The following is a 12,125-nucleotide window of genomic DNA, read 5'->3' on the forward strand; positions in this document are numbered from 1 at the left end:
AAACAGTCAGAGCTCCCTCTTCTACTTAGATCACTTTCTTCTTGGGGCAGTGATGAAAGTTAGAGACTCTGACTGTCCCACAGAAATACTACCATATATAAACATCCTCACCTGCCTTGGCGATCTCTCCAATTTTTTGAAATTCACATTAAAACCAGTCCTTCAATGGGTCTGGATCACCAGTATGTTCAATGTTCTTAAACAGCTTAGCCACATTCAATTCAGAACTTCATCACAAGTTCTGTGGAGTAACGCAGGATGTCTGAAGAAAGATTTTTGAAACTAAATACATTAATTCTACACTTTAATTCCTGATGCTGCTAAAAATGGAAATTAGCCCATGATTTTTATTCTTGTCCGCGTAAAATATGACCTGAACCTCAGGTTTTGTCTTTACCCTCTTCGTTGCTATACTGACAGTCTTATTCTGTGTGAATTGTTTGGTATTTACGTTAAAACATAGGTTTTCAACCTTTGGGTCATGACCTCTTTGAGGTCGAATGATCCTTTCACAGGGGTTGTATATCAGATAGCCTGCATATAAAATTTTTACACTACAGTTCATAACAGTAGCAAATTACAGTTATGAAAAAGCAACGAAAATAATTTTATGGTTGTGGGTCACCACAACATGAGGGACTGTGTTAAAGGGTCATAGCATCAGAAAGTTTGAGAACTTTAATTTTGAACACTTTCCTATACAATAATTTGGGGTTTCCCTAACCCCTCTGCCATTGCTCACTAAAGGGGAAGGTTACTTTCATGTGTGAGAAAGGTTTAAGAGTTAGAATTATTTAGCCTGGTGAAGAGACTGAATGTGTTAAATATTTTGTGGTCTATACAAAACTAAAGAAAAAAATCTGCCTCTCCTTTTCAAGAATCCTATGAAAAATGCACAGAAAGTACACTTCAATTTAAATCCAGGGCTTCTGTGTCTCTAGTGGTAATGTGAGAGCCAATTTATGTGTTAAGTTTTAAGTTTTAATTATTGTGCCTAGGTGATCCATGAAACAAAAATGCCCCTAATGTGTAAGCCCCTTGCCCAAGAACAGTTACTTCCTGAAATGCTGGAGGCTATTGTTTATGGGAGATAACAAGCCACATGTTTTTGTTTCCCTAAACAAGTAGCTTTGACTCAACTGCACAGGATGTGCTTGATCACATGTGGGTAGGAGGTATGTTGGCAAGAAATACATCATGGTGTGTGCTTGCCCCTGATTGGATGTAGGCAGAGGTACATAGGCAGGAAGTATGTCAGGATATAATGCTTGTCCCTAATTGAACCTAATGGGAAATACAGTGGCCTTATGGGCTTGTCTGTATAGGCCTCAGCAAAATGTGATTTATTGCCATTTTTCTGGGAACCCCAGAATGGTCCTGGTCAAAGTTCGTCCTCCTGGCCAGTATTTAATTAAAACTTGTTTCAAATTTGGCTCAAAAATTGTGGAACTGGTCTTTCTCTGGTGATTCTCAGGTTTAACGGTAGGAAGGCCCAGAAGGGACATTTATGCATGTTCTATAACAGTTACTTCCCAGGGAAGCTAAGAGAGAGCTTGAAGAGGGACCTCCAATACAGTTGATTTTTGTCTTTTGGGGGCTTCCCTAAGAATACCTTTGTAGACGTCTTTGATTTTTTTCTAGGTATGTGAATGGGCATTTTCTTAACCTAGCTCCTGAGAAGCCCTCTTTTGAAACTCTCTTTAGAGGTCTGACTCCCTCAAGGCAGTCTGCTCCTGAAGGCCTTTCTGAGAAGCCACATTGTGTTCCCAGGTTTCTGTATTTGAGTACACAGAAGCACCATAGGACCTACCCCATTTGCACAGGATTCTACAAGATGGGTGCCCAGTTCTGGGAGCAATGTGTTCCCCTAGCTCCTTTGGTTTGATGCTGCAGACAACTGTGGTACCCAACTTTTGCAAGAGTAAATAACACATAGCAAAGGCTCACATTTGTTTGCTTTTCAATGCAATCCACACTACTATTGCAACAGAAACAGATTTAATTTCAGAGTGTGTGATTATTACTAAACACAGATTATGACTGACAAGAACGAAGTTTAAGCCCACAGTTTGGGTTTAGTCACCACATAGCCCTTTTCTTCAAAAACAAGAGCTTGCCAATTTATAAGGTTGCCACTGTAGCACCCGCCAGCCATCTCTCTTAGGGGTACCACATGGTCCCACAAGGACACCTCCCACATCTCGCCAACAAATGATTGTTTTGCATCAAAACGCCCCCCAAAGGAATCCTGCTCTTGTCCTATGATAATCTTTGCCTCAGTCCCCACAGTATACCCCTTCCTCAAGCCTTTCCTTCCCAAAGGCTTTCCATCCAGCCAGAGTTCTGCAATCCCAGAGGCAGACTCCCAGGTCACACAGACATGGATTGGGGCATAAGGATTTAGGGGTGCTTTGAAAGTAACTCCAGAATTCCCAACGTAGAACATGTACTCTCCCGCTTTTTGCACAAAGAGAAGAATCTCATTGTCCTTGGTCTTTGTGTTGTAGGAGAAGAGGCTGTAAGGGCGAGTGAGGTCAGTGAAGGCCCTCAGACACAGCGTGAAGCTCTGCAGTGACTTCCTCGCCTGCGGGATCAGGGACACATGGGCAGTGGCTGATTCTTGAGGGAAAATAAATGCCTTCCCCTTCATATCTGTAAAGAAAGGAGAGTAAGACAAGCATTCTATCAGCGCTGCTGTTCCGTTTCTTTTTGTGGCCCCAGAGCTGCTTCCTGGCAGAATGTGTATAGCATATTGGTGCACACGGAGATCCTGCAAATATGTGAGTTCAGCAATGCTGAGCAGCTATACAGTGTTAAAGGCAGGCCTGGAAGGGAGGTCCAAGCCAGCAGTCTCAGCACTTGAGACGCGGAGGCCATCTGCTCTATATATCAAGTTTGAGGACAACTTGAGCTACCACAGACCCTGTCTCAAACAAAACAATGAAAAGATGGATTTGGGTTCCTTTGATCGGTTACAGAATTAAAGATTTCCTGTATCAGCTCAACCTCCATCTTCCTTGAGATAAAAGAAGTGCCAGTGACAGAAAATTAAGTGTAACTGAATCATTGCAATGGATAAAGCATGAAGCATTGTATATTCTCTTACTATTGACCCAATTGTGATATTTCTCCTCGAAAATCCCTGTAGCTGGGGTTACATACATCCTGGCCCTTGTTGTGATGAACCAACACTTGTGGTTAGTGTGATGTCTGAGGAACAGAATCGTGTGAATTGCTTGGCCCAGACCATGATAGTGCTATACCCTCATCTTCCCTCTCTCCCACACTTCCTATGTCCAATAAGGACCAGTTTTCCACAACAACAACAGGATCAAAGGATTATTTACCATGCATTTGTTTTGCCTTAAGAGCCATATGAAAAGATGAAACTGTAATCATTATAAGAATGATTATTCCCTTGTTCAGAAAAGTGAATTTAACAAATGCTATAGTTTGAAAAATAAACTCTAGAATAATGACTAACTGAATCAGAGGAGACATGGCCTAGAAATAATATAAAGTCTTGAATTGAGTTAGTTTTGCTTCATAGTTGGAAATGGGAAAACAGCATGGATTCTAACATAAAAGGGCTTCTTAAGAAATGCTTGTGCCCTGGACCCCTAGAGAAACACTTCCAGAATAGACAGCTAGTTAGACTGTATGAGAGAGAGAGACAGAGAGAGAGAGAGAGAGAGAGAGAGAGAGAGAGAGAGAGAGAGAGAGAATAAACTTCTGTCAGTACAGCAGCAACCAGAGGATTGGCGTGTAAAGTGTGTATTTATGTCCTGTGATCAATTATCTCCCTATTTGTAACCTTGTCAGTGAACAAACTTGGAACAAAATATCACGGTTAGCCTGAAATAATGTATAACTCACTGCTGACAGTAACATTGAGGTATAGGGAAATGAGTGTCAAGTTTTCTTACTGGCAGCAACAGGAAAGAAAATATAAAGCTGTCAAAACAGTGGAGTGTCTTCTTTGGTAATAAAAAGCTAGTTTTATAGCAGGCATCACAAAGTTCATTCTTCTCCTAATTTATCTCACCACCATTTATCGGGATGGGTGATATTTGTTTCTCCATTGTATTGGTGAAGAAATGAGGTTCAGAATCCTGCCACTTCACAAGGGTTGTTCAATTATCCAATCATTAGAAAGAGATCAGTTTCTTTTATAAAGTGCAAACTACTTACACTACCTCAACTAAGTGCTTAAAAATAATGAGAGCAAACACCCCCTTTATCAACTTGTCTTTTTCTAGGAAAAAAAATATCACATCCTCCCTCTTGTTCTCTTAGATGAGAAGTCACTGTGCTCTCATCAAGGAAGAAAATCCCACGCTCCTTTCTTCATTCTTCTTTCTTGAACCCAGAGACATCTTTACACCCTGGTATAGTAAGATATATCCTTCATCATCTAAGGGTATCTGTGGTAGTTTTTAAAATGTGACCTAAATTAATTCTCTTCCCATTGGATGTGTCCTGATTCACTGGTAAGGAGTGGAACACAGTTGGACAATTTCTAAGATCTGATTACGAAATGGCTGTGGCCTCTGAACTGGACACTTCTTTGCAATCACATGTTAGAGTCTGTTTTGTAGAAAGGGACCCAATGACAGGAGACTAAGAGGGGTCTGCAGTCAATAGACAGTAAGGAACTCAGGCCCCTGACCAGCTTCCTGAAATGAGCAGAAATTGATTAACCATAGGAGCAGTTTGGGAGCAGACCTTCTGCAGTGCAACCTTCAGACAAGGCTACAACCTTGGTTGAAATACTGCAATCCCATAGAGACCTGTGGTTGGAAACAGCAGCTATTCCATTCTCTGTTGTTTTCTCTTTGACAAAAGCCATGAGATAGTAAACATTCACTGTTTACAGCTGCCAAGCTTAGGTAGCATCATAGGTAAGAGCAAATGACTTCCACTTACCTTTCACTCACATCTTCCTGAAAATAGTAACAGCAAAAGCTGTTGGGACTCTATCTGTTCTAGACATGGAGAGTTTTCCAGCTGGGACCCACACCTACCTGATTGGGATACACATCCTGAAAGAATAGAGAGGAGCAGGCCACACACAATAAGCTTTGCCATTGTGCTCTTCTTAGACTCTTCTGGTAGTGGGAGGACAGCAACAATTGTCTCTGTGGAGAGACATTTGCTGTTTGGCTCTTATATTGCACCCATAGGGACAACACCTTTGTTTTCATAACAGAAAGACAAAGTTATAAAAGTTTAATATTAACCGAACCATTATTTGATTTTAAAGTCAATGTGTTAATAGCCTCAAATAATATAAAATATCTTGGGGAAACTCTAACCAAGCAAATGAAAGACTTGTGTGATAAAAAGTTTAAGACATTGAAGATATCAGAAGATGGAAAGACATCTCATGCTCATGAATCAGTAAGATTAACATACTAAAAGTGGCCATCCTAACAAAAGTAATCTACAGATTCAATGCGATCCCCATCAAAATTCCAACACAATTTTTCACAGAACTTGAAAAGACAATTTTCAGCTTCATATGAAAACACAGACTACCCAGGATGGCTAAAACACTCCTGCATAAGAACTGATGGAGGTATCACCATACCCAATCCAAAATTGTAGAGAGCTAGAGTAATAAAAACAGCATGGTATTGGTACAAAAACAGACATATTGATTGAAGATCCAAACATAAGTCAACACACTAATATTTTATAAAGAAGCCAGAAATACATACTAGAAAAAAGACAGCTGGCAAACTGGATGACTGTATGAGGAAGAATGCAAATATATCCATACTTACCACTCCGCACAAAACACAACTCCAAATGGATTAACGGCCTCAGCATAAAACCAGATACACTAAACCTAATAGAATAGAAAATGTGGAATAGCTTTGGACTCATTGGGACAAGAAAAAATGTTCTGAACAGAACACTGTTAGCACAGGCACTAAGATCAACAATTAACAAATGGGACCTCATGAAATTGAAAAGCTTCAGCATGACAAAGGACACTGTCGTTCGGACAAAGTGGCAGCCTATAGAATGGATAAAGATTCTTACCAACTCCAAATCCAATAGAGGGCTGATATCCAAAATATATAAAGAACACAAGAAACTTGATATCAAAAACCAAATAACTCAAAAAAACCCAAATAACTCAATAAAAATGGGGTACAGATCTAAACAGAAGATGAAACACAAAAGGCTAATAAACACTTAAAGAAATGTTCAATATCCTTGGCCATCAGGGAAATGCAAATCAAAACTACTTTGAGATTCCATCTTACACCTGTCAGAATGACTAAGATCAATAACACAAGTGACATTCCATGCTGGTGAGGATGGGAGTATGGGGAACATTCATCTATTGTTGGTGGGAGTGAAAACTTGTACAGCCACTATGGAAATCAGTGTGGCTATACCTCAGGAAGGTGGGCATCTATTTACCTCAATATCCAGCAATACCACCCTTGGCCATATACCCAAGGGATACTTCATCCCACTACAGAGACACTCAATCCACATGTTCATTGCTTCTCCTGTCATAACAGTCAGATATTGGAAACAACCTATATGTCCCTCAATAGAAGAACAGATAAAGAAAATGTGGTCATTTACACAATGAGGTGTTACTGAGCTGTTAAAAAAAATGAAATCATGAAATTTGTGGATAAATTGATGGAACTAGAAAAAAATCATCCTGAGTGAGGTAAGCCAGACCCAGAAAGACAAATATGGTATGTATTCACTTATATGTGGATATTAGCTGTTAAGTCAATAATTACCGAGCTACAATCCATAGAACCACAGAGGTTAGATGTAGAGTGAGGAACTAGGGAGAACAGATACAGGAAAGGGGAATAGAATAGATAGTATGGATGAATGGGGAGGAGTGGGGGATGGAATGGGAGGATCAAGTTGGAAGAGGTAGGGTAGAGGAGGATGAAGGAGAGAATATGAAGAGAGAATGAAAATTAAGGGCCATTTGAGGAGTAGTATGTAAACCTAATACAGTAGAAGCTTCCCCAAAATATATACATATATGAAGGCAATCTAAATGAAATAGCCAAAGAATGGGGGAGCGAAAGCCCCAACTGGCCATCTCTTGTCACCAAATGAAATGTCCAGTACCAGGATTAGGTCGTATCTAATTGAGTGGTTGGACAAATGGGAATTCCCATACAACCTAGACTGTTGCCAAGACTATGGGTTGCTCTCCAGAAACTGACAGCAAGGATCCATTGCAGAAGACAACAACTGATTGAACATGGAGAAGTCAAGCTGGTGCCTCCATAGAGCTTCTTCCTTATGTGCTAGCATCTTTGATACAGGAAAGTAGTCTGCTTACTACCAAAGGAGAAAGGTAAACACCAACCCATCCACAAAACCTTCGATCTGCAATGGTGTCCTGTCTGTAATATACCCTAGTGCAGTGGTAGTACAAAGTTTGTGGGAGTAAACAAGAAATACTCAATTTGATTGATTTGACTCCAGGAGATGGAACCCATACCCAACACTACTTGGGTAACTAAGAACATGATATTAGATACTGGTCTTTTTTTTAAAAAGTAGCAGTAAATGAATCCTGCTGTACTTATAGATCATTGCCTTGCTTAGACATCATTAGAGAAACTTCTTCCTGCAGCAGATTGGAACAAATTCAGAGACCCGCAGCTAGACATGCAGAGAGTGAGAGGCCTTAGAACACTCTGCTCTAAAACACAATGGATTCATCAAATTCCTCCCATCAGGGCTCAGGGAACCCTGTAGAAGAGGAAATGTAAAGAGTATAAGACCCAAAGAGGATGGAGGACACCAAGAAAATAAGGCCTTCTAAAAAAAAACATGGGCAAAGCTCATATGAACTCACAGAGACTGAGGCAGTATGCCCAGGGTCTACACAGGTCTGTACCAGGTCCTTTGAGTAGATATTATGACTTCTAGTTTAGTGTTGTTATGGGATTCTTGAATCTGTCAATGAATGGATCTCTGATTCCTGTGCATACTTGTGGGTTCTTTTCCTTCTGTTTGTTTTTGTCTAATTCTGACCTATTAGCTTTTGTTTCAATCTTATTATATTATATTATTAAAAATAAAAAAATAAACCAATGTGTTTACTTTTAGAATCTATGCTTTCTATTTTAGAACTTTCTATTATAATTATTCTATTTTCTTTTAAGCTGTCCTGGTCATGACCCTTTTAACCCCAGGTAGGAGATGCTATGTTCTCATGAAGGGATGTATTTCATCTTTTGTGTTAAGGAGCTTGTGATAGTCTGTTACACAACAGATCTTGAGTGTCCTCCAAAGATCCATGTTTGGTGCTATTATATGGCCATGAAACCCTTGAAGATATACGGACTGGTGGGAAGGTTTAGATAACTGGGGCAAAGAGAATGTGGACTGATGGTGTTCTTTCTCTCTTTGCTTTCCAGCTTCCATGAGATTATCAACTTGCCTCTCTAGTTCTCCCCTCAAAGGTTTACTGCCTCACCATGATTGCCAAAGCAATGTGGCTTGCTGAAACCTCTGAAAGCATGAGACAAACTACACCTTTCCTCTTTTTAAGTTGATCAGATCAGATCTTCTGCTATGCTAATGGAAAGCTGACTCAGAATCAGCTTGGTGTTTGGACTATAAGATAAATGGACTTGTTCATCTTATAATATATATAAATAGCACCTCTGTCCCCTTTGTTTAAAGTCTGGGGTATAACTGCAGAAGGACCTCCACTGATTCAGATGATGGTGGAGTTATACAGAGTTGTAGCAGGAAGACTCCTTGGTTTGTAGCAGAGTGGAAAACCAGCTCTCAGATACAGTTGCCAAGTTCTCTTTAAAAGAACGCCTTGATGCTGAGTGTTAAGATGGCATCTCATGTGTGTCTCGACTCAGGCCACCATCATAGTAAATTAGGAGCTTAAGTGAGATGTCTATGAAGTTGGATATACTCAGCCTTTTTCAAGAGGGCATGAAATAATGCTTAAATTCAGGACACAGTCCAGCTATTCTATGACATAAGTCTATGATTTATAAACCTGACTATATTTCATTGAAGTATGTCTTTATTTGTTTACAATAAAAACCATCAAAAGTTGCATTATTTGGTTGCTCCTCTGTTGCTATCACACAGTTTAAGTCTTTAAAGCCAAGAACATATGTGTTCTGTATGTTTTTTCCTCTAGTTCAATCTCTTGGTAGTATCACTATGATTGAACTTACAATAAGAACTCTAAAATTATTTGTGAAATGAATGCCTGTGGCATTTCCCAGTGAGTGAGAAGAACTAAAGGGAATTGTGGGTATTGCAGCTTGGTGCTAACAAAAGCCACTATGATTGTGGTGGTCTGTTTCAATTAATTATGAGTGCAATGAACCACATTGAAACTCAGTTTTAAAAACAATACGTATTTATTTATCCACAAGTCTCTGGGTTGGTGATTTGAACTCTAATTCTTTTGTGCTCAGTGATTAGTGAGTGAGCTAGTCAGTACACAGTAATAGCACATGAGTCAGAAATGGAGAAGCTTGAATTTAAGCACATATGATCCTTGTCTTGTTTGTGTAATTTCAGATTAACCTAAATCAATCTTGCTTTCTCTGTCTCTTTTAATTCTTAAGCTCCATCCATACTGGCAAATTGAAAGAACACCCAATTTTAGAAATAATTTTGCAGCATGTTTTTGCACAGTACAAAATAAATAAGTTATTATATTACTCTGTGCTGATATGTTATAATTAAAGGTTAAATTATAAGCTAGTTTCATTGTTCTTTAATAAGAATCCATAAAATATATTTAAAAAGATAAATCTGAGTTATTCACATTAAATAAATGTTTCATATTATTGAATGAACTTTAAATTAGTTATGAAAGAAAGGCTGTAATTTATGGGTAGATTTAAAATATGTTTTGCTTATCATATTTAACTTGGAGATGGCACTATGTGTATTAAATAAATGAAGATCAAAATGTATTTTTTGCTGTATTACAAATGCACAAAGATAGTTTTGATTTTTTTGTTGCTGATACTAGACTTTAAAAATACAACTTTAAAATAAAACCCCTTATGTTTAGTTTTAAATGTTTATTATAGTTTCCAAAGATTTAATTAAAAGGTAGGGATATCTCCAGGTACCATACAGAACTTAATAGATTTGGCTGTTTCTAACAGCAAGTATGAATAAGTTTTAAAACTAAGTTATTTGTATAAGTTTAAAGTAATAATGTGTGTACAGATATGTGTAAAAAGGTAGGTACATGCAAAGAAATAATCAACCCATATTCATTTTAGGGGTTTACTTGAGGAAGAAAATGGAAGGCAAAGAATTAAAACTGATTTCTGACTTATCCATACATGTTCCTACCCATAAATAGGAAGCAGGGGAATGAGAGTGGAATTGGATATGGGGCAGCCAAGGAATGTGGCAGCTGTATCTTGGTAGCTGTATTGGTGGAAATATTAAGGCAACTCCACATAGTAAAAAGAAAGGTTTATTTTGTGTAGTAACTTACAAGTAAAGGGATAGGTTACAGGGTCTGGGAGAGGGAAAGTGCAGTCCAGCGGTGTTCTCTGGAGAACTCTGCTCGGTGTACATCCAGCATCCAGGATCCAGGAACCAGGAACCAAGAGAGCCGGCACATCAGGATCTCTGGGTCTTAAGGGCTCCTGTCTCGGCCCCACCTCATAGGTGTGACAGTTACCAGAAGCCTCAATGAGGGTAGTAGTTCCAGGTCAAAGCCAGAACAGCTATCCACTACATAGCTGTGCTTCCTGGCTAGGCAGGAAGCTAGGAGGAGTCAAGAAGACTGCAATGTAGTAGTGTAGCCGTCTCTTGATCATCCCCTCTCCATCCCCTCTCCATCCCACCCCCATGGTTAAACAGCTTCGGAGTTGGGTTTATGTTCTTCCTGCAGTCTCAGAATAAAGCATCAGGGATCTTTCCTAGATGCCACACAGGCATACCAGTGAAGGGGCTGCATCTTCAAAAGACCCTGGCTTCTTTATACTATAATTTGCGTTGTGATTTCAAAACACCTCTCCTCACCTCCAATGCCTACACTCACTACCTGTGCGTGTTTATTTAAGATCTTGGGAATAAATACTCTGATATAAAATCAGATCCATCAGGATTTGGGAGAGAAGAAATGATCCCCTTTGCCCTATGAATATACCATCTGCCTCATAAATATCCACAGTAACTTCTTAAAAGCTCACTACACAGAACCCAATGAGATATCCTACTCCTTTGGACCAATTCACCCCAGTTACTCCCTGGAAGGTATTATCATAAGCCTTTTCTTAAATCTACTATGTCAATAGTCTGATTTTTTTTCCATCAAGAATATAAAGCCAAGGAAAAAAATCTTCATTTGATAACAAATCAATTAAGACAAACATGTCATGGTAAATGCTTAATATCTAGTGTATAATTTAGTAACTGTATCTTTTGCAAATTTAAACTTTTCATAATTGTTATATTTAATTTTAAAGATAATCTTCATGTCAGTTTTCTAAGGTAACATTTTTATTTCCTCATTAACTTATTACAGTTCAATATGAGTGTTCCTTATGATCTATAATTTAACCAATGATTTATTTCATGTGGATTTAATGTGAAATAGATGTATGACTAAGAATAAAAAGAATACGATGGCCAAAATCATCACTAATTGAGCAATGATAAATACCCACAAGTGCCTGAGTCATGGGCAGATACTTCAGATCTCTACTGAATGACAGTCCTAGAAGGCTTTGTGGGTTCAGTTCTTAACAAGGTCAAGAAGCAGTGAGTATTGTCATTGCTTCCATCTCAAGCATTCAAGCACACAGCTGAATCATGAACAATGTCAGCTTTTCATGGAGGCATCAATCTTTCATGTTCCCACATTGTCCCAAGACCTACGTCATCACTCACATTATTCAACATATTAAAACTGTCTGTTGACAGAGAAATGAAGGTACTGTGGTGTATATTGTTTGACCCAAGTTAAAACTACTTCCATTTGCAATAATATGGACTCACTTGTAGGACTTTTTAAAAATCTCTCTCTCTCTCCTTCTCCCTCTTCCTCTCAATCTATGTGTGTGTGTGTGTGTGTGTGTGTGTGTGTGTGTGTAAGTCAAAGGACAATTTGG

The 12,125-nt window shown here is 38.9% G+C and overlaps 1 protein-coding gene across 1 annotated transcript; it reads right to left on the bottom strand.

Annotated features, from left to right (window-relative positions):
• Window positions 1–2,056: 2,056 nt before the first annotated feature.
• On the bottom strand, window positions 2,057–5,088 carry LOC128109322 (mucosal pentraxin-like). Its single transcript, XM_052736519.1, has 2 exons — window positions 5,025–5,088; window positions 2,057–2,652 (listed from the first exon to the last, which is right to left on the bottom strand). The coding sequence occupies exons 1-2, from the start codon at window positions 5,086–5,088 to the stop codon at window positions 2,057–2,059; spliced, it is 660 nt and encodes a 219-aa protein (XP_052592479.1).
• Between the last annotated feature and the right edge of the window lie 7,037 nt (window positions 5,089–12,125).

Source organism: Peromyscus californicus, unplaced genomic scaffold (genome assembly GCF_007827085.1).
Source record: "Peromyscus californicus insignis strain IS unplaced genomic scaffold, ASM782708v3 Scaffold_14__1_contigs__length_90479793_seg_2, whole genome shotgun sequence".
NCBI lineage: Eukaryota > Metazoa > Chordata > Mammalia > Rodentia > Cricetidae > Peromyscus > Peromyscus californicus.

Excerpts from the sequence above, each read along its gene's own strand:
- LOC128109322 (XM_052736519.1), bottom strand. The coding sequence starts at position 5,088 with ATGGCAAAGCTTATTGTGTGTGGCCTGCTCCTCTCTATTCTTTCAGGA. Across the intron at positions 2,653-5,024 it reads AGGATGTGTATCCCAATCAG|ATATGAAGGGGAAGGCATTT; the intron begins GTAGGTGTGGGT and ends CTTTCTTTACAG.